Source organism: Prunus avium, chromosome 2, assembly GCF_965620075.1.
Source record: "Prunus avium chromosome 2, drPruAviu1.hap1.1, whole genome shotgun sequence".
Lineage (NCBI taxonomy): Eukaryota > Viridiplantae > Streptophyta > Magnoliopsida > Rosales > Rosaceae > Prunus > Prunus avium.
In genome coordinates, this window is record NC_142285.1 from 11,303,712 (window position 1) to 11,326,374 (window position 22,663).

At 39.5% G+C, this 22,663-nt stretch overlaps 2 protein-coding genes, 1 long non-coding RNA gene and 2 pseudogenes across 3 annotated transcripts; 1 reads left to right on the forward strand and 4 right to left on the reverse strand.

Annotated features, from left to right (window-relative positions):
- Nucleotides 1–1,002: 1,002 nt before the first annotated feature.
- On the reverse strand, nucleotides 1,003–2,710 carry LOC110757917 (uncharacterized). Its single transcript, XR_015834015.1, has 4 exons — nucleotides 2,405–2,710; nucleotides 2,257–2,317; nucleotides 1,445–1,523; nucleotides 1,003–1,279 (listed from the first exon to the last, which is right to left on the reverse strand). It is a non-coding gene; the product is annotated as an uncharacterized LOC110757917 (long non-coding RNA).
- A 446-nt stretch (nucleotides 2,711–3,156) lies between these two features.
- LOC110749879 (putrescine-binding periplasmic protein-like protein) lies at nucleotides 3,157–6,668 on the forward strand. Its single transcript, XM_021950081.2, has 7 exons — nucleotides 3,157–3,559; nucleotides 3,677–3,837; nucleotides 3,972–4,220; nucleotides 4,877–5,011; nucleotides 5,309–5,491; nucleotides 5,782–5,943; nucleotides 6,040–6,668. Exons 1-7 carry the CDS (start codon nucleotides 3,187–3,189, stop codon nucleotides 6,460–6,462), a joined length of 1,686 nt encoding a protein of 561 aa, XP_021805773.1. The 5' UTR covers nucleotides 3,157–3,186; the 3' UTR covers nucleotides 6,463–6,668.
- Nucleotides 6,669–6,736: 68 nt separating this feature from the next.
- Nucleotides 6,737–7,606, reverse strand: LOC148296505 (uncharacterized; annotated as a pseudogene).
- Nucleotides 7,607–11,163: 3,557 nt separating this feature from the next.
- Nucleotides 11,164–12,284, reverse strand: LOC148296506 (transcription termination factor MTERF8, chloroplastic-like; annotated as a pseudogene).
- A 3,498-nt stretch (nucleotides 12,285–15,782) lies between these two features.
- LOC110749891 (transcription termination factor MTERF8, chloroplastic-like) lies at nucleotides 15,783–16,901 on the reverse strand. Its single transcript, XM_088248206.1, has one exon. It carries the CDS (start codon nucleotides 16,899–16,901, stop codon nucleotides 15,783–15,785), a length of 1,119 nt encoding a protein of 372 aa, XP_088104332.1.
- Between the last annotated feature and the right edge of the window lie 5,762 nt (nucleotides 16,902–22,663).

Here is a 22,663-nt window from a genome sequence, read left to right on the forward strand (position 1 = left end):
AAGTTTAGGCATACAAGATCGAAGCCTACAAGGATTTTAAAAACTACCTTGTAAAGCCATAAAGACAAACTGATAGGCCTGAGTAGAGCCATAAAGACATGTTTTTCTACTTTGGGGACCATAACAATCAAAGTATCATTCACTAATTAGGTAAAGAAGCAGTAACAAAGCCATTCAATCTCGACTGTTGGATTGCATATATATTGCATTCACCAACACATTTAATGAAAGGTTGAGAATATGAAATTATAAACCCCACCAATGAGAAAAATTTGAGCTTCCAGACGGATTGTTCCACGTACTTCACCAACATCACCATTCAAATTTCAATGTCCTGATCTTTCCACATAAATTCCAAATTTTCCAAGTGCTATTTGAGAATTATTTATACTACCACTCTCTAAGGTTTTTTTTATAAATATTTTCACAAAGCCCCCTCAATTCTCAAAAATTACACGAACACCTAGTGAGATTTCAGTTTGTTTTCCCAACAAAATCCTTTCTCGTTGATTGTTCGTCCAAAAATTGATGATTTCATTGAAAAAATAAATTATACAAATAACAAAATTAACATCAATGACATATATGCAATCTAAGTCTTAAAGGCCAACTTTGTCATTTGGAGAATATTTTTATTTATTTATAGAAAATTATTAATTTTTGAACCAAAAGTCAATGAAAAAGGGGTTTTGTAAAAACAATTTAAAACTTGAGGAAGTGTTCATGTAATTTCTGAAAACTCAGAGATTTTGTAAAAACTAGGCGTGGGCACGGTCCGATTTGGACCGGTTTTCTCTAAAAAATGGAACCTGAACCGAAATTGCAGACCGGTTCGGTTTGGACCGGTTCTGCCAGAAATCCAAACAAAAATCCGAACCAACCCGGACCTGTCCGGTTCCGGTTCGGTTCCTGCGGTTCCGGTTTTTGCTGGGCCCAAAATTTTATTTTTTACATTTTTTCCAGATCTGCCCGAAATGCATTTATATACTAAAATACCCAAAATTTAAACTTCCATCAAGCTTTCAACACATCAAAATGAATCCAACTTCAATAAAAATACAATCCAACTTCAATCAAACTTCAACAACATATAAATTACAACCCAAATTCAATCAAACTTTAGCAAAATAAATTCCAAAATAAATTACAAGCCAAATAAAACCCAAATTCAATCCAAATATATGTTACAACTCAAGTTCAATCCAACTTCATTAAATTCCTCTTTAACATTGAAAAGTAGCTGGAGCACACTTGGTAGGTGTGGATGAACTCATAATATCTACATAAAAAAATATAAACCCATTAAAACATTAGTCAAACATACATATTATATAGTACATTAATAACAGAGGACATTTATCCACAAAAAACAACTAAAAAATATACAGAATTTCTGCAAAACATCAAAATCTGAGAGAGAGACAGAGAGAGAAATGAAGAATACCTCAGAGAGTGGCAGAAAAGCTGCAAACTGCTCCAGAAATCTTTTGCTGATCTGCACCAACTGCTGCCAATTCAATTTCCTAAATCAATGAATTGTAGTAAAGCATTGTAAGTACTAATAACAATTTCAGATTCACATGGTAATGCCATATTACAACCAATAAAATATTAACAATTTCAGAAATATTAACAATTTCACATTCAATCTCGCAAAAAAATTGAGCAAGTAAATTTTAGATTCACATAAGCATTGTAAGTACTAATAACATGTCTTAGCAATGCCTTAGTTTCCAAGTTATGAGTTACAAGTTTAAACAAGCCATTAAAACTTGATCCCTAAAATAGAGAGAAAAAAGAGAAAAAAAACAAGCCATTAAACAATACTTCAATATACCATCTCCTGCTGATTTAGGGATCAAGGTTTATGATTGAACTCTCAAATCGTCGAGAGCTGAACCCAAGGCTACACCATATTATTATGTATAAAACTCAATGTGCTGTAGTTTAAACCATCAGGTTTTATTCATTTATAGAGTAGAGCACTGAGGTTTCTTGTCGGCAAAAATGGAAATTTACCCAATTCTTGAAGGAAGGGCACTGAGGTTTCTTATCAGCAAGAATGGAAATTTACAAGTCCTTGGTAAAATTATTACATTAATAATCCAATTTGAAATAGAACAGCAGCCACAAAAACAGAACAGCAGCCACAAAAAACCAAACCACAACCCAGCAAACAATAACAAAGCTAAGAACTAAACTAAACTTGGCAGCATAACAATCAGATATTAAATAAATTGAAGAGTTGAATCATACCTGACAGAGAGAAAGAGAGGTAAATAAAATGAAGAGATGGCTGCGAACTGCTGTGCTGAATCTGTGAAGAATACAACATTTGGAGTGAGCCGCAGATTCAAAGGGGAAAAGGAAAAAAAAGAAGGAAAAAACGAAAACAAAATCTGACCTGTGATGGCGGCGACTGAGAGAGGTGGCGGCGACTGAGAGAGATGGTGGCGACTGAGAGAGGTGGCGGCTCTGAGAGAAGCGGAGGCTGAGAGGGCGCTGGATGACAGAGAGGATTGCCTGAGAGGGATTTTGCGCAGAGAGGATTGTTGGCGCAGACAGAGCTTCTGTCAGAGAGGATGAGAGAGAGGAAGGATGAGAGAAAGGTAGGTTTGGCTCAGAGAGATGATGGCTGAGAGCGGTTTGGTGATGGCGCACACAGAGCCTCTGGTTTCGGCGGCTGAGAAGGAGAGAGCTTAGAGGTTTGGAAGGGGGGAAAACGAAGACCAAAATGAAAAAACCCTAAGTCACTTAGTCAGCGTTTTTTTTTCGTGTGATTCTGTGTGTGCTCACCTTTGGTAGCAGCATACACACCCAATCAACCTTAGCCACATATGAAAATATTAAATAATTTCAAATATAAATATATATAATATAAAAAATATATATATATTAATTTTATTGGACCGGTTCGGATTGGATCGGTTCTTTAGGATGAAAAACCGGAACCGGAACCGGTCTGAACCGGTTCGGTTTGGATTGGACTCGGTTGTTGACTTTTTCAGTCAACACGGTTTTTTTCGGTTTTTTTCAGATTGGTTTGGTTCGGTTTTGCGGTTTTGCGGTTCCAATGCCCACCCCTAGTAAAAACTCCGAAAAGCTCAGGGTGTTAGTGTAAATAACTTTGGATCATATGAAACTCTGCTCCCTCCGTCGTCACTCCTTTTCAGTTCAATTATTTCCATGGCTGCTGCTGCTGCTGCTGGTGCCGTTCCATTGGTGCCACCACACATCTCGTTCCCCTTGGACCTCTCATCTCCCCAAAATCCTAATAAGCTCACCCTTTTCTTCCCTCGCCTCCATCGCTCAACCAAATCCCAACCAACTCTCCGCTGTCATAGGCCTCTTTCGTTCTCTTGTGGCCTCAGCCTCACTCCACATTCTCCGGCGCCGGAGCAGCCCACCTCTGCCGTGCCTCAGACCTTGCTTCGGCTTGCCGCCTCTGCCGCCCTCTTTTTTGGGCTTGGGCTTTGCTGTTGGGCCGCTTCGGCCCAATGTCCGCCTCTTCCTCTCGGCGACCATGGGGCGGTCCTGGAGGAGGAGCGCACAGCTCAAGGTAATTTCCCAAAGCAGCTGACTTAGTTTTTTTTTTAAATCAATAACAATAAGGGCGGGCTGTTTAGCGTAAGCGTGATTGTTGTAATTGTGGTGATTGTACATTTGATGAGCACAGCCACAGATGATGGTGATGAGGGTAAATCTGACAATTTGGAAAAGTCAGAAGATAGCAAGTTGGAAGCAGCCTTTGGAGTCTGGAAGTCTAAGACATATGCTTTGACTGTACCTTTGAGAATTGCTGCTCTTCGTGGCTCTGTTCCACCTTCATGGATTAAGGTCTGTGGCGCATTTCTTTCTCTGTATTTTGTCATAGGACATGGAATTTAGTATTTGGTTTGATGGGTAGCTGGTTTTGTGCGAGTTTAGGCAACATGCGTGGTTCATAACTTAATTTGCTTTCTGACCTGTAGGATTTCATGCAATCTCAAGGAAAAAGATCAAAGGTTCACTTGAAGTCCCATGCAAGTCTTGAGGGCATCTTTTCTGATCTGTCAATGGCCTTTAACAAAGGCAAAGTTGGGCCTTCATCTGTTGTAGCAGCTGACCTCGTTAGTGTTGGGGATTCTTGGCTCAGTTATGCCATTAACAAGGCTTTAATTGAGCCCATTCAAGGGGTAGAAGACCAGGACTGGTTTAAAGGACTGAGTGACAGATGGAAAGTAAGAATACAACTGCTCTTTAATGTCCTCTTGTTTCCTGATTCCTGAAAAGTGTGTTCTAGTGGATCCCCCTTTAGACATTAAGTGATGCTATCTATGCCCATTTTCAAGCTATGCCATTTTATGTTGATGTCTGTCCTGTGCAAATTATAGAAGGTCACAGGTCATGTTGAAGTGCAACACTTGCTTTTTTGTCCATTAATCAGAGGAATAGATAAATTTATTATAGTTTTTGTAGCATCCTTGTCATGGAATATATCAGTAGCTTTATTATAAATCTTAAATGAGCTACCAAGAGGGCAAGCCCTGATTTCTAAGATCCATGTTGTGTAACTGGAAACTCCTGAATCGAAAAGCATATTCTGAAGGGTACTATATACATGTAGATGATATGTGGATTGAAAACCTGCTTAAATGTTTCAACTGGCATGCCAGACCTCGGAATCAATATATGTTAGCTGGTGTTGTTGTTTTCCTGCCGTCAACAGTGTGTTATATACCCATTCTTAGTCAATATCAGTTAATTCTATGAACTTCTTGAGTTTGATTGTGCATGTTTCCTTAAGTTGTTTAACCATTTGCCTTTGCTTGGTGTATTGTTTTGAATTGGCAAAAAATCGCCTTATGGTGTTTTACTTTTGCTAAAAAGGTATCAGGTATATCTCTGCAGGAACTCTGAGGGGAGAATTGATCCTGATGGTAAAGTATGGGCTGCTCCATATCGCTGGGGCTGCATGGTGATAGCATACAAAAAAACTAAATTTCGAAAGCATAAGTTGGCTCCTGTAGAGGTAACATGTCTCTGAATTTATTTTATTATGCTATACTTCTTTCTCATTTAGAGAGTTTTAACAATTTCATTGATTCACATGATATGCCATGGAGAAGGAGAAAATATTAAAAAAGAAGTTGGGAAATTGATTCAAGGGCTCATATAGCGGTTTGGCATGGTTACCTGCTGGAACTTGCTTAAAGAAAGCTGAGAGTTACATTAAATTCTGAATAACTGGTTTTGTTTGTGTTTGGCATGTTTTGGTTTTTACGAAATGTTGTCTTAAATACAAACATTCTAAGAGTTGGCATTGCAGGACTGGGCAGATTTATGGCGACCTGAACTTGCAGGAAAGATTTCAATGGTTGATTCTCCTAGAGAGGTTATTGGTGCAGTTTTGAAGTACATGGGAGCATCATACAACACAAAAGACATCCATTTGCAAGTTGATGGTGGGAGAGATGCTGTCAGGCAAAATCTTGCTTTACTTGTAAAACAGGTATTGAGAGAAACTAAGTTAGATGCACTTGATAAACTACTGAAAAAGTAGATTACTGCCAAATCTGGAGCTAAATTTGGGGAATGGGAGTCAGTTTTAGAGCTATGGCTCAAAATTATTCTACTTTAGGTAGGGATATTTCTAGTGGTGGCTGAAACATTTATGATAATGCATGTGGTGAACATGTCTCAGAATTGTTAGGAAAAAGAGAAAAAGTCTGTCAGAATGATGCAGAAGGTTACTTGCTCTGTTCTAATTTGTATAATGATGTGCTCATTGGCCTTATGTAGGTCCGACTATTTGACAGTGTACACTATTTAAAAGCGTTTGGGGTTGGAGACGTGTGGATGGCTGTTGGGTGGAGCAGTGATGTTATTCCTGTTGCCAAACGTATGTCTGATGTTGCAGTAATTGTTCCCAAATCAGGAGCTAGTATATGGGCCGATCTATGGGTACACCCTGCATTATGTTATCGTAGAAATTTAAGTCCTCTTTTATATGATATCTTCTCCTAGATGTCAAGTTATGTTTTTTTTGTCTTTTTCTAGGCAATTCCTGCTGTCTCTCAACTTGAAACAAATCGAATTGGGGGGAGAGTTAGAGGGCCATCTCCGCTCATCCATCAATGGATAGAGTTCTGCTTTCAAACTGCTCGAGCACTCCCTTTTAAGCAGGAGGTAGTCCCCGGAGCATCCCCATCTGCTCTTGATAGTGCTCCGCCTGAAGTTTTGAATGAGCTCATCAAGGGAAAGCCAAGACTGGACACAAACCTCGTTGCAGGGGTACCTCCACCTCAGATTTTGGCAAAGTGTGAATTTTTGGAGCCGTTAACTGATTCTACTCTGTCAGACTATCAATGGTTGATTGCTAGTGTGCAGAAATCTAGGGATGGTTTGATCGCTAGCATGCATTCTTACATGTCATCATTGATTCAAATTTTTTGGCTGAAGCTGAATTCAAAGCCAGCATAATCATGAACTTTAACAGATGCCTAGCGTAAGTTAAGAAGTGTTCTATGATGAGAATTATTCATTTGTTTATATCCAATCCGGCACTTATAACTCAAGTCATAACATCATGGAACAGATGTTTACGCATATGTGGAAAATTTGCATGTATAATTAGATAGGTTGTACTTTGAGATTCTTAACCAAAGTATGAGCATGATTGCAGAGCATATGTTAACTACTTTGTTACAAATTCAAAACATATGGTATTTATTTATCTTCTAATCGTTAGATCAAACTATTTGTTCACTGTTAAGACTAAGCAGACTTTTGTATCCGACCACCCAAAACTCTTCAACACCTCAAATTTTGAAACCCACTTGTCCTTCCTCATCGAAAAAAGCGTACACACGCCATTGATGAACATCATGCTCAACGGATTGAAACCCAGTTCCTCAACCTCCCTCACAATCTTACTAAAATCCTCAACATCCCTTGAAAATAGCTGTGGCTGCCACGCGATCATCTTCATAATGTTTCTGTGAGGCACACCGTGTTGTCTTAGAGTCTCAGCGTTTGCGCCCATAGAGTCAGAAAATCTGAGCACAACCACACTACCACGCTTGACCGAAAAGTGCAACAACAAAGCCGAGGCAGACCCAAGAAAGCTCTTGAGGAACCCAATACAGGGTGCAATCTGTTTGTTCAAACTCCGCTCTAGAATTTTGGGGTTGTTGGTGATTGTGCTTACAAGGTCTTGACCAGAAATGCCATTTTGGGAGAGAAAGTCTAGCTTGGGCTTGAGGGTTTTTTCTGGGTTTGCCTAGAGGAAGGATGGGCATATGGTGATGATTTTGGCTATGTGGGTAGGGGTAAAACCGTAATGTTCGAAGAGGGAGTGGACTGAGTAGGGATTGTTGGGGGGTCTGCCACGGATTTTCTTGGAGACTTGAAGAGCTGATTCTGGGGTGAAAGCCAAAGTGTTTGTGAGATAGTTTGTGAGTGTTGGGTAGTCACAAATGCTGAGAGTGGTGAGGGTTCTGATTTGTTGAAGATGGAGAGAGGTTTTGAAGATAAAATGAAACATTGGAATGTCAGGTGTGTATTCTGTGCCGGTGGTTCTTCAGGTTTCCAGAATTCAGAGAGGTGGCTGCTTTCATTTCATCGAGCGTAGTTCTGTTTGGGTGGGAGGAACGGTGGTTTTTGAGAATTTTTTTTGAAACCCAGCGCATGTTTGAAGGGTGTATTAAATTGAGATTTTAATATTATACATTTATTTAAAAATTCATATATAGCCTATTTGAAGAGAAAAATTTAAAATTAGCCGTTTGTTAATTTCTAATGTCTGGCAAGCAATTAACTTACGAAAAATTCTAGGGAGACCACATCCCTTTCCCTAATAGGGGCAGGACCTGCCTAACATTACTCTTTAACTTGATTGATTACTGAAGTGTTTTTTATTGAAGGATACAACTTTTAAGTTATTGAACGAGGTATAATCTGCCCGTCCCAAACAAGTATCAAAACTTTTTTTGGACTTAAGTTTTTCCTCTTCCTCATTTGGAGCTCGAGTGAGAGCATGTATATTTGAGAATTTACTGGCCATTTGTTGGAAGGTATAGGAATATGGATTTATTTTTCTGCCAGTTCCATTAGGCTACAGAGGGAAAGAGTAAATTGATAGGAAAGTGTTTCACGAAAACCATTCTTTCGGCCCCTCAAAGGTCGAATCATTCCATTGGGTCCATAAGCATCAAGATCTGCCGAGAACAAAAAGATGTGTCCTAGAAACCCTCCAAGGGCAATAGCATGGATTAGCCAGACAACTCCTTTCAATCAGATTATGATTGTCAGTATTTTCTCTACTTTGGGTATCCAAATCAAAAAGACTTTTGAAGATCCAATAACATCCACATGAAATCTCCTCGACTCCCAAAACTTGAAACCTCCTTGAAAGGAAAGACCTGCGAAATCCAAGCGATAATTATTGGCCAGCAAGAAGCACATTTTTTCAAATATCATACACTTTGCACCACTCAAGTATGTCCTATATTTTCACATTGCAACTTAACTACAAAATCTTCCAATATCAAACCTAACATAAAATGCCCTCGGATGTGTAGGCATGGGTCCACGAGTTGATACATCACAAAAGAATTGAGACCCACCCAAGCCACGGAGGAAAAACCGAGAAGAATGATGGCCTAAATGACGGAAGGTCCGCATTGAAATGATTTGTAAACGTTAGGTTTGATATTGCAAGATTTTGTAGTTGAGGGTGACATGTGAAATTTGGGTCGTATTTACTAATCAATCAATGTCTTCACCACCAAACAAGAAAATCTTGCGGTGCATGACACTCTATTTCTTAAAGTAATTGAACAATTTAGTAATGATTATCAGATTGCTGAATAGTCGGGACAAAACTTAACTACATCCTTAAGTAGATGACCTTGTACAACAACTTAAAGAGGGGCTTCAAAAAGCAGAACAACTCATCCAAGAAAAGAAAATATCCATAGTACATGAGGTGATGTGACAAAAGAACCCCACAGATTTTTTCTTTCCATGTTGTTTGATAAGAGAAGAAGCCAGAAGAGTAGAAAGAATTGCAAGCAATAGAGCAATAAGTTCAAAAGTAAAATCTTATGGCAAACTTGGAGGACCAGATAGGACGATTGTTTTTATAAAAATTAAGGAAGCATTTTATATCCAAACGCATAGGAATCTCCAAAATGATTTGATAAATACAAAATTCAATAAATGGGTGAAGGAAAACAAGAAGGAAAAACAATTACCTGTCTTGAATGGAGAAGTAGGCCAGCTGCTCATCCTTGATTTGTTGTTCAGGTCGAAACCAACTGCATAAAAATAAAAAAAAAGAACTCCTTCACATCTGACAAAAAAAAATAGAAACTCCTTCACATATATAGGCATAATGATTTCAATTTTCTTTCATAGACATGCCGCAGATAAAATTTAAAAACAAAAGGATATTCAGAAATGTTTGCAAAAGTGAGAAGGATGATAAAGATAGTAAGAAAACCTTTATTATTATTATTTGATAAGTTAAAAGAAAACCAAATATAAAAAATCTGCCATATAAAGAATTCCTATTTGCAGGATTTCCCCATGTTGTTCTTATATCAGAAAAGGCATCACATTGGAGACATAGTCGAAGTGATTACACAGGTAGCATGGAACTGAAAATGGAGGCCCCAAAAATATTACATACACAAAAACCTTCAAACAAATACAGTGACCATCATGTTCTTTTGACACAAAAAAGACAGTGGGAACTGAGAAGCAATTGGTCCATGAAAAACCTTCAAACCCCTTGATGACCAATCTCAAGAAGGAGGAAAGAATGTTAGGGGAAACTTAGTAATAAGGCAATAATGTAGCTATATACAGAAGAAATTATCCACATTATTTTAATAGGAAACAGAAAAATTGAACAAGAATGAAAGGGGGAAGTACAATATAAGTGAACAAGTTGTCTATTAAAAAACAACCATCAAACTACAAAAGTCTACAAAAAAAACAATATAACAGCAGAACAGCCAGGCTGAAAACAGACCCAAACCATAAGAACTAGCTGCTTCCCAATCCAAAGTCAGAGGGAAGAAAGGGAACCCTGGGAACTCAGAAGAAACAGAAGCCTGTAGCAAGGCCCAGAATCTGGCTTTGTCCTATAAGAAAAGCATCACTCGTTCTTCTACCATCACATTTAGTCACAACCCCAATTTCTCATTTCATGTTCCTTCCTGATTTCCATCTACATATTAAAAATACTGCTAAAGAATGGATCATTTATCCTCCGCACCCCACTACAAAAGGGAAAAACAAAAGTAAGGAAATGACTTTGGAACCAATGAGACCGCCCAGTTTCTACCATAATAAGTGCAAGCACCATTAGGCATTTCCAAAAGAACTGAACATCAGCTCACTCACCACTGATAAGTTGCCAGGCCTAATAGTTTCGTGTCATCTCATCCTCAATTTCAATCAATCATCCAATAAATCATATCTAAAAGTGCTAGTAGTTCTCAAGCCTTTTCCTCAATATACTCTCTAGGAAAATAGAAATACATGCGCATTGTCAAGTTTCATATTTTTTTTCAACATTCCTGGTACATAAATAATACTCTGCCAACAATAGAAGATTCTTATTATCAGCAGCGGTCTATTTGCATGGCCAAGAAAATCAAGACTTCGAACAGTAACATGGACAAACACATAGGCAGACCGCCTACCAAAAAACATATTAACAGCAAATGGTAGTCTTCCCTTTTATCAGATAAATGCATGGTTCCGTTCCAAGGACATGCTTTTTTCTTTTTTTCTTTTTTTCTTTTTTTCACCGTGCCATATTTCAAAAGAGAAATGCATAGTAAATGAATAAAAGGAAAAGGAAAAAAATTTCAAAAATGCATTCATAAGGCTTTTGTCTGTCTGCAAACTGGTTCACTAATCAGGTTTCAGCTTTTTTTAAAAAAAAAAAAAAAATATTGCCTTATTACTAAGTCAGAAAATTATACTATGAAAGCACAACATATATTCAATTAAAACAATTACCAATATAGATAAAAGCAAATGAAACTATAATCCCGTCAAGGTTCTTCAATAACCAAATCATGAACCAATAACAACAAATAAGAAAACCTAATTATTGCACAGAAAAATAAAAGCTCCCACCTCATTGCAAGGAAACAGAGTCACATATCATAAACCTTGGAGCTTTTTTTGGTACATCTCCAAAAGTTCAGGGGCATGCTCTTCATATCCCTTCACAAACTCGCTCACAAACTTGTACTCAGATTGCATAAATGCCCTCGCAGTAGTCTTCTTGATCTTGGTTATAACACCTTTGGCAATCAAAACTTGAAGTATCGACCACCTCGGCAACACCCTCTTTTCAAAGCTCAAGCAAAGCAAAACTGGGTACTTGAGAACGTCCGAAGTGCCCCACCCCATCTTGTTCATGAAAAAGTCCAATGCCCTCTTCAATCGCTCCTCCGACGACCTGATTACAATGGGTTGCTTCAAGAACAAAGCCTGAAACTCCGCCTCCGACCACCCAAAACTCTTCAACACCTCAAATTTTGAAACCCACTTGTCCTTCCTCATCGAAAAAAGCGTACACACGCCCTGGATGAACATCATGCTCAACGGATTGAAACCCAGTTCCTCAACCTCCCTCACAATCTTACTGAAATCCTCAACATCCCTTGAAAATAGCTGTGGCTGCCACGCGATCATCTTCATAATGTTTCTGTGAGGCACACCGTGTTGTGTTAGAGTCTCAGCGTTCGCGCCCATAGAGTCAGAAAATCTGAGCACAACCACACTACCACGCTTGACCGAAAAGTGCGACAACAAAGCCGAGGCAGACCCAAGAAAGCTCTTGAGGAACCCAATACAGGGCGCAATCTGTTTGTTCAAACTGCGCTCTAGAATTTTGGGGTTGTTGGTGATTGTGCTTGAGGAAGGTCTTGACCAGAAATGCCATTTTGGGCGAGAAAGTCTAGCTTGGGCTTGAGGGTTTTTTCTGGGTTTGCCCAGAGGAAGGATGGGCATATGGTGATGATTTTGGCTATGTGGGTAGGGGTAAAACCGTAATGTTCGAAGAGGGAGTGGACTGAGTAGGGATTGTTGGGGCGTCTGCCATGGTTTTTCTTGGAGACTTGAAGAGCTGATTCTGGGGTGAAAGCCAAAGTGTTTGTGAGATAGTCTGTGAGTGTTGGGTAGTCACAAATGCTGAGAGTGGTGAGGGATCTGATATTGGCATTCAGGGTTCTGATTTGTTGAAGATGGAGAGAGGTTTTGAAGATAAAATGAAACATTGGAATGTCAGGTGTGTATTCTGTGCCAGTGGTTCTTCAGGTTTCCAGAATTCAGAGAGGCGGCTGCTTTCATTTCATCGAGCGTAGTTCTGTTTGGGTGGGAGGAACGGTGGTTTTTGAGAATTTTTTTTGAAACCCAGCGCATGTTTGAAGGGTGTATTAAATTGAGATTTTAATATTATATATTTATTTAAAAATTCATATATAGCCTATTTGAAGAGAAAAATTTAAAATTAGCCATTTGTTAATTTCTAATGTCTGGCAAGCAATTAACTTACGAAAAATTCTAGGGAGACCACATCCTTTTCCCTAATAGGGGCAGGACTTGCCTAACATTACTCTTTAACTTGATTGATTACTGAAGTGTTTTTTATTGAAGGATACAACTTTTAAGTTATTGAACGAGGTATAATCTGCCCGTCCCAAACAGGTATCAAAACTTTTTTTGGGCTTAAGTTTTTCCTCTTCCTCATTTGGAGCTCGAGTGAGAGCATGTATATTTGAGAATTTACTGGCCATTTGTTGGAAGGTATCGGAATATGGATTTATTTTTCTGCCAGTTCCATTAGGCTACAGAGGGAAAGAGTAAATTGATAGGAAAGTGTTTCACCAATCCCATTCTTTCGGCCCCTCAAAGGTCGAATCATTCCATTGGGTACATAAGCATCAAGATCTGCCTAGAACGAAAAGATGTGTCCTAGAAACCCCCCAAGGGCAATAGCATGGATTAGCCAGACAACTCCTTTCAATCAGATTATGATTATTGCCAATATTTTCTCTACTTTTGGTATCCAAATCAAAAAGACTTTTGAAGATCCAATAACATCTACATGAAATCTCCTCGACTCCCAAAACTTGAAACCTCCTTGAAAGGAAAGACCTGCGAAATCCAAGCGATAATTATTGGCCAGCAACAAGCACATTTTTTCAAATATCATACACTTTGCACCACTTAAGTATGTCCTATATTTTCACATTGCAACTTGAACTACAAAATCTTGCAATATCAAACCTAACATAAAATGCCCCCAGATGTCTAGACATGGGTCCATGAGTTGATACATCACAAAAGAATTGAGACCCACCCAAGCCACGGAGGAAAAACCAAGAAGAATGACGGCTCAAATGACGGAAGGTCTGCATTGAAATGATTTGTAAACGTTAGGTTTGATATTGCAAGATTTTGTAGTTGAGGGTTACATGTGAAATTTGGGTCGTATTTACTAATCAATCAATATCTTCACCACCAACCAAGAAAATCTTGCGGTGCATGGCACTCTATTTCTTAAAGTAATTGAACAATATAGTAAATGATTATCAGATTGCTGAATAGTCGGAACAAAACTTAACTACATGCTTAAGTAGATGACCTTGTACAACAACTTAAAGAGGGGCTTCAAAAAGCAGAACAACTCATCCAAGAAAAGAAAGTATCCATAGTACATGTGGTGATGTGACAAAAGAACCCCACAGATTTTTTCTTTCCATGTTGTTTGATAAGAGAAGAAGCCAGAAGAGTAGAAAGAATTGCAAGCAATTGAGTAATAAGTTCAAAAGTAAAATCTTATGGCAAACTTGGAGGACCAGATAGGACGATTGTTTTTATAAAAATCAAGGAAGCATTTTATATCCAAACGCACAGGAATCTCCAAAATGATTTGATAAATACAAAATTCAATAAATGGGTGAAGGAAAAACAATTACCTATCTTGAATGGAGAAGTAGGCCAGCTGCTCATCCTTGATTTGTTGTTCAGGTCGAAACCAACTGCATAAAAATAAAATAAAAAAGAACTCCTTCACATCTGGCAAAAAAAAAAAAAAACTCCTTCACATATATAGGCATAATGATTTCAATTTTCTTTCATAGACATGCCGCAGATAAAATTTAAAAAGAAAAAGATATTCAGAAATGTTTGCAAAATTTCTTATATCAGAAAAGGCATCACATTGGAGGCATAGTCATAGTGATTAAACAGGTAGCATGGAACTGAAAATGGAGGCCCCAAAAATATTACATACACAAAAACCTTCAAACAAATACAGTGACCATCATGTTCTTTTGACACAACAAATACAGTGGGAACTGAGAAGCAATTGGTCCATGAAAAACCTTCAAACTCCTTGATGACCAATCTCAGGACCGCACCAGCCATCCTACCTACCCTAAAAGGAGGAAAGAATGTTAGGGGAAACTTAGTACTAAGGCAATAATGTAGCTATATACAGAAGAAATTATCCACACTATTTTAATAGGAAACAGAAAAAAAGAACAAGAATGAAAGGGGGGAAGTACAATATAAGTGAACAAGCTGTCTATTAAAAAACAACCATCAAATTACAAAAGTCTACAAAAAAACAATATAACAGCAGAACAGCCAGGCTGAAAACAGACCCAAACCATAAGAACTAGCTGCTTCCCAATCCAAACTCAGAGGGAAGAAAGGGAAGCCTGGAGCGAGGCCCAGAATCTGGCTTTGTCCTATAAGAAAAGCATCACTCGTTCTTCTACCATCACATTTAGTCACAACCCCAATTTCTCATTACATGTTCCTTCCTGATTTCCATCTACATATTAAAAATACTGCTAAATAATAGATCATTTATCCGCCACACCCCATTACAAAAGGGAAAAACAAAAGTAAGGAAATGACTTTGGAACCAATGTGAGACCTCCCAGTTTCTACCATAATAAGTGCAAGCACCATTAGGCATTTCCAAAAGAACTGAACATCAGCTCACTCACCACTGATAAGTTGCCAGGCCTAGTAGTTTCGTGTCATCTCATCCTAATAAATCATATCTAAAAGTGCTAGTAGTTCTCATGCCTTTTCCTTAATATACTCTCTAGAAAAATAGAAATACATGCGCATTGTCAAGTTTTAGATTTTTTTTCAACATTCCTGGTACATAAATAATACTCTGCCAACAATAGAAGATTCTAATTATCAGCAGCGGTCTATTTGCATGGCCAAGAAAATCAAAACTTCGAACAGTAACATGGACAAACACATAGGCAGACCGCCTACCAACTCCCCTAGCAAAATATGGATTAACAGCAAATGGTAGTCTTCCCTTTTATCAGATAAATGCATGGTTCCATTCCAAGGACATGCTTTTTCCTTTTTTTCACCATGACATATTTCAAAAGAGAAATGCATAGTAAATGAATAAAAGGAAAAGGAAAAAAACTTCAAAAATGCATTCATAAGGTTTTTGTCTGTCTGCAAACTGGTTCACTAATCAGGTTTCAGCTTTTTTAAAAAAAAATATTGCCTTATTAGTAATAAGTTATTACTAAGTCAGAAAATCATACTATGAAAGCACAACATATATTGAATTAAAACAATTACCAATATAGATAAAAGCAAATGAAACTATAATCCCATCAAGGTTCTTCAAAAACCAAATCATGAACCAATAACAATAAATAAAAAACCTAATTATTGCACAGAAAAATAAAAGCTCCCACCTCATTGAAAGGAAACAGAGTCACATATCATAAACCTTGGAGCTTTTTTTGGTACATCATCAAAAGTTCAGGGGCATGCTCTTCATAACCCTTCACAAACTCGCTCACAAACTTGTCCTCAACTTGCATAAATGCCTTCGCAGTAGTCTTCTTGCTCTTGGTTATAACACCTTTGGCAATCAAAACTTGAAGTATCGACCACCTCGGCAACACCCTCTTTTCAAAGCTCAAGCAAAGCAAAACTGGGTGCTTGAGAATGTCCGAAGTGCCCCACCCCATCTTGTTCATGAAAAAGTCCAATGCCCTCTTCAATCGCTCCTCCGACGACCTCATTACCGGGGGTTGCTTCAAGAACAAAGCCTGAAACTCCGCCTCCGACCACCCAAAACTCTTCAACAGCTCAAATTTTGAAACCCACTTGTCCTTCCTCATCGAAAAAAGCGTAAACACGCCATGGATGAACATCATGCTCAACGGATTGAAACCCAGTTCCTCAACCTCCCTCACAATCTTACTGAAATCCTCAACATCCCTTGAAAATAGCTGTGGCTGCCACGCGATCATCTTCATAATGTTTCTGTGAGGCACACCGTGTTGTCTTAGAGTCTCAGCGTTCGCGCCCATAGAGTCAGAAAATCTGAGCACAACCGCAGTACCACGCTTGATCGAAAAGTGCGACAACAAAGCCGAGGTAGACCCAAGAAAGCTCTTGAGGAACACAATACAGGGCGCAATCTGTTTGTTCAAACTCCGCTCTAGAATTCTGGGGTTGTTGGTGATTGTGCTTACAAGGTCTTGACCGGAAATGCCATTTTGGGCGAGAAAGTCTAGCTTGGGCTTGAGGGTTTTTTCTGGGTTTGCCCAGAGGAAGGATGGGCATATGGTGATGATTTTGGCTATGTGGGTAGGGGTAAAACCGTAATGTTCGAGGAGGGAGTGGACTGGGTAGGGATTGTTGGGGGGTCTGCCATGGATTTTCTTGAAAACTTGACGAGCTGATTCTGGGGTGAAAGCCAAAGTGTTTGTGAGATAGTCTGTGAGTGTTGGGTAGTCACAAATGCTGAGAGTGGTGAGGGATCTGATATTGGCATTCAGGGTTCTGGTTTGTTGAAGATGGAGAGAGGTTTTGAAGATAAAATGAAACATTGGAATGTCAGGTGTGTATTTTGTGCCGGTGTTTCTCCAGGTTTCCAGAATTCAGAGAGGCGGCTGCTTTCATTTCATCAAGCGTAGTTCTGTATGGGTGGGCGGAACGGTGGTTTTTGAGGATTTTTTTCAAACCCAGCGCATCTTTAAAGGGGTGTATTAAATTGAGATTTTAATATTATATATTTATTTAAAAATTCATATATAGCCTATTTGAAGATAAAATTTTAAAATTAGTCGTTTATTAATTTCTAATTAGTTCTTAGTGTGTTAAAATTTTATAAGAATCAATTAGAAAATTAAAAGTGGCTATTTTTGGGTTTTTTAAAATCCGAATAGCTCTATAAGGATTTTTGTATAATATGTCATGTTAGAATGAGCTTATTTGTGGAACCCTAGGGACCCTCATTGAGACCCACTATGAATTTTCTTTTAACGATCCGAACTGTCTATCTTTTAAGTCTTCATTCATAGATCATCTTTGCAAAAAATTAGACAAATCGGAAACCATTAATACATCTAGTTGTGCCCAACAAAAAGGTGTGCGAGCCTCCGATCCAACACTACCTGAATTATTCTCCAAAAACTTATGGTACACACGTACCAAAAGGTGTTGTTTATACCATATTCAACAGAGTACATTCGGCACTGGGGAATTGGAGCACGAATAGACTCACAACCTACCGAAGGTAATACACTGATGACACCATCACAATTCCCTTTGATGCAGCAACTGCCTGTCAAAGGTGGTTGCCGAAGCTCTCAGCTACAGAACCTACGCCGCGGACACGTGTCGCCACCATAGTGATTTGCACAAAGACCCACATCGAAACTTTATACAAACTCTCACTTTCACCTTTATATAAAAGGGCACAAGTCCCTAAAATGAGATAACTACTTTTCACCTTTTATTGTTACTTTGCCAAAATTATTATACATCCCACACTTGCTAACTTAAGCATTAGAGAGCCTTCGGTAGGTACCACACCAGTACCCAAAGTTTGACAATTGCTTCATCCCTATTTTCTGCAGGATCACTCCTTGTCGAAGGTCTCTAACCCTCTTGTCTAGTCGAAGACTCGACACTTCTTCTACCTAAGTTGATCCCTGATTTTCGCCATCAACAGTTTGGTGCCGTTTGTGGCACCTGACTTCTGAATGTTACCCCTCTACCGATTTTGCTGGCTAATTCCTCTATTTGACCCTGTCGTCTTTTTAGCCTATCAACTTCCAAGATGCCAAGCGAAGCTAGCCTTGGCACCCGACAACACCACCCCATGTGGAGTCCTTCTAAAGGAAACCATCATCTGACATGCATCTCCAGGCCAAAGTGAAGCGCCTTTATGCTAATGTTGCCAAGATGACAGAGAGCTACGATAACCTCCATACAAAAAAATGTGGAGCTGGAGCATGACTGCTGAACCTTGAAGCGCCATTGGGAGAATACTCACCACCAACTCACCCATAATGACCTTACCTAAGGTATCGAGCACACCTTGCCGAACCAACTGGCCGTCTCTCTTCATAGTGCCTCGACGTAGCTTAGGCCTGACAAAGGCAAAGGCCACCTTTATCCTGAGGCAACCAAGTCGCGACCTCTCCAAATTTCCCCACCAAAGGACCAGCCTCATGCACCAACTAAGATTTACAAGGACTGTCGAGATCGCATCTCGGAGCTTCGGCCAAAGCCCATCACAATTCCTATAGATCTTGACGACCCACAAGTCGCTCACCTTGGCCCCCTACCGAAGCTCACACGCCTACCTACCTAGGAGGAAGTTGGTGATTCAAAAGATTGGGAACCTTACCATCCTAAGGACTGGGAGCCTTTCCATTATGAAGCTTTTGGAAAATGGGAAACCTTTCCGCCTCCACCCCCTAGTACCACAAATCTTCGACACCCGACACCCGACACCCGACACCCTTCCTCATGGAAATCTTGCCATGTGCCTTTTATTTGAGAAAGTTCACCGTTTCGAGGATGAGAAACAACGTAGCCATGAAACCCTTTGGACGAAGCCACGCCCTGGCCCTTTCATTGAGCGCATCCTCAATTATAGGCAGGAGAAAGATGTTCAACCACTCCGCATTAACTTCTACATAGGTAAGGAAGACCCCCTGACCCACATCCACTCCTTCCAGTCTGCCCTAGGATGCAAGGGTCTTAGTGATGAAGGCTTGAACTGGTTTTATTGGCAGAACCCTCGAACCATCAACTCTTTCGATCATCTAAAATAGACTTTCCTAGACCATTTCATGATTCAAACCGATCGTTTGTATTCCGCGGACGATCTATATATGATTCAGCTGAGTGAATACAAGCCCCTTTGGGAGTACGCTGCTCGCTTTAGCCACAAGTATTCTCATTGCCCATAGACAGACGATTGTGCTGCCTTCGGTGCATTCAAGAGTGGCCTTCGTGAATCCAACTTCTGGTACTTGGTTCACAGCAACCTGTGGAACACTTATGCCAATCTATTGAAGCAAGTTGGCATCCATGCCAAGGCCAAATACTTCAACTCCAAGCGTAGCTCTGTTGACCAGTCACGGACCATTTTCGGCAAGATATGATTGGTCAAATCTCTGCGCAAAGTAGTGGATAAGACTTGAAAGAAGAAGTCTTCAAATCTTACCAAGATAATCATATAAAAGGAATGGTTCACATTAGGATATTGACAATCGAATTCTATGATCTAATAATGTGAATAAGAAGTATTGACATAAGAGAAGGATTCAATTGCACGGTCATTCCAATTTGAATATGTTCTTTCATAATGTCTCATTTAGCTCGAATAACCGTGACTTATTGCTAGGCAACAACCATGGTTTGTGGATGTCCTAAAAGGTTTCAATTAACCTTTATTAATAGGAAGAATTAAATTGTGGAATTTAATTCGTATATCATCTTTGAGGAGTTGAGTCAACCCACTACCTTGCTAAAGGGAACCTACGGATCTGCACACCCAAAGAATGTGATTATTGGTACAAATGAAGAGAAATGAAATGAGGAGACAAGTCAATTGTTGATAATCAAATGTCACAGTCAAAAGTCAACATGTTGACGGGAGCAATTGACCAAAGTCAAATAGTTCGACCATGTCAATTAAGTAAGACTATAATTATAATTTAATAGTTAAATTATAATTAAAAGATTAATTATGGAATTAATATTGACATATAGAAATATTGGATTAAGCTTTTAAATATGATTTAAAAGGAAATGGACAAAATAGACCAAAAAGCTATTGAGCCCAAGGGATAAGTGGCATAAGATGATATGACCCATGGACCAAATGGAGCCCCAAATACCCACCCAATTGCCTTTTGTGTTGTCCTATATAAACTAAGTGTTGGAGAAAACCTAGCTAAGGTTTTTGGTTTCTTACTTTGGTTGATGAGTGATCATCTTTGTATCTCATCTTCCATAAACCAAAAATTGGTCAAATCAAGAATTAGACTAGCATCCATACTTTTTGATTGCCTTCTCTTCATCTCTAGGAGCATTTGGTGTGGTGAGGTAGATGACTCCAATCTTGGAGCCTTAAGGTGAAGGAGTCAAAATCAAAAGAAACAAAAGGCATTTCCAACAAAGGTATTCATTCTTGAGAAATCAAGAAAAGGTCATGAAGGGTAAAAGATCTATTCCCCTTTTCTTTTTTCTATTTGTGTTCAAAGAGACTAGGCTAAGATACTTGGTTTAAAATGAAAAAGGTTTAGCTCAACTAGTATAAACAAAATGAATCCGCAATTTAGAATGTTTTTGTTGTATAGGTTGTGGCTAAATTTCATTTTCTAAGCATTAGATGCATGTTTCGTTCACTTCTCAGCTTCATAAATGCTTATTCTGGGTACAACCAAATCTTCATGCACCCAGATGACCAAGCTCACACATCCTTTATTACAGACTGGGCCTATATTGTAACAAGGTGATGCCCTTCGGCCTCAAAATTACTAGAGATACCGACTAGCGCCTTGTCAACTATCTCTTTGCCCCATTGATCTGCCACACCATGGAGGTATACGTTGACGACATGTTAGTCAAAAGCTGCACTACCGATCAACATATCCCTAACCTATCTACTATGTTTGACGTGCTGAAGCAATACAACATGGGCCTCAATCCTTCAAAGTGCACCTTCGACATAGCTTCTGGAAAGTTCCTCGATTTCATGATCAGCTAGAGAGGTATCGAGGCCAACCCAGAGAAAATCTAAGCCATCTTGGACATGAAAGTCCCGGAAGATAGTCAAGGATATCCAGAGCCGTACTGAACACGTCGCGGCCTTGACCATGTTCATCTCCAAGGCTACTGATCGTTGTGCCCTCTTCTTCAAGGCCTTCAGAGGCATCAAGCTTTCACCAAGCTGAAGGAATATATGAGTAAGGCACCTATCTTGTTGACACCTGCGCCTGGTGAAACACTCATGATTTACCTGTCGGTCTCTCACACTGAAAATAGCTCGGTGCTGATTTGGCAACATGATGGTGCCGAACACCAAGTACACTATGTCAACAAAGCATTACAAGCTCGGACATAGAAAAACTTGCTTTCGCCTTGGTCGTTTTAGCCAGACGTCTCTGGCCCTATTTCCAAGCCCACACCATTCATACCATTACTAATCAACCTCTGAGACAAGTGTTGCAGAAGCCAGTGACATCTGGCAGGTTGATTAAGTGGGCCATTGAATGAGGCAAATGGGCAAGCAACATGCTACCTAGGAGCATCAAAAGGGTATAGGCAAATGAGTAGGCAAATCATGTGCCACATAAGCTTTTTTCTCCTCCATGGGAGTAGGCAAATAGGCTCCCAATGAGGCAATGTTGCCTACTTGAAAAGGGATAGATGTATTGGATCCCACATATTTTTTTGTGATAAAATATATGCTTAAGTGTTACAGTGCCCCCCGAAACATAGGTCAAATCTCACTTTAGCTCCTTAAAGTAAAAGTGACCCATTTTGCCCCATTGACCAAGGTTTGATGTTCCACATTGCCCCTTACCATCAACTCCATCCAAAAGTACGCTAAGTTTGATGATGTGGTAGGGGTGTTTTAGTAATTTTGCCCACTTAGGTCATTTACTCACCAATTTGAGTGGGTGATGTGGCAAAGTGGAGCCCACCTCCAGCATGGATTAAAAAATAATAAAACATTATTTAGTTAAAAAAATTAAAATACAAAAATAAAAATAATTCTCTCTCTCTCTTTCTCTCTCTCTCTCTCTCTCTCTCTCTCTCTCTCTCTCTCTCTCTCTCTCTCTTTTTGCTGGGTAGGTTGCGGGTGTTGGTCATGGGGGAATGAGGGAGGGGGAAGGGAGAGGAGCTGGGTTCTGCGGGTATAGGGGTGGGGCTAGAGGGATGGGTCTAGGTGGGTTGTGATGGGGAAAAGGGGTGAGAGGGTCATGGGTTGGGGAGGAGGGGAATGGGTATGGGGCTAGAGTTTCTGGGTACTACGCAAGGACAGGGTGGGTTGTGGGTGGGGAGGGGGGGCGATGAGTTTTGGGGTTCTGCACAGGGAAGGGGTCATGGGGGGAATGTTGGAGAAGAAATGGGGGGTTGGGTTTGGGTCAGTGGGTCCTAGGTTTTTTTTTTGTTCTCTTTTTCTGCAATTGGTTTTAAAAAACTAATTGTTTTTTTTAAAAGTGATTTAACATAAATTAATTTTTTTATCCTTACTGGAGGTGGGCTCCACTTTACCACATCACCCACTCAAATAGGTGAGAAAATGACCCAGGTGCACAAAATTACTAAAACACTCCCGCCA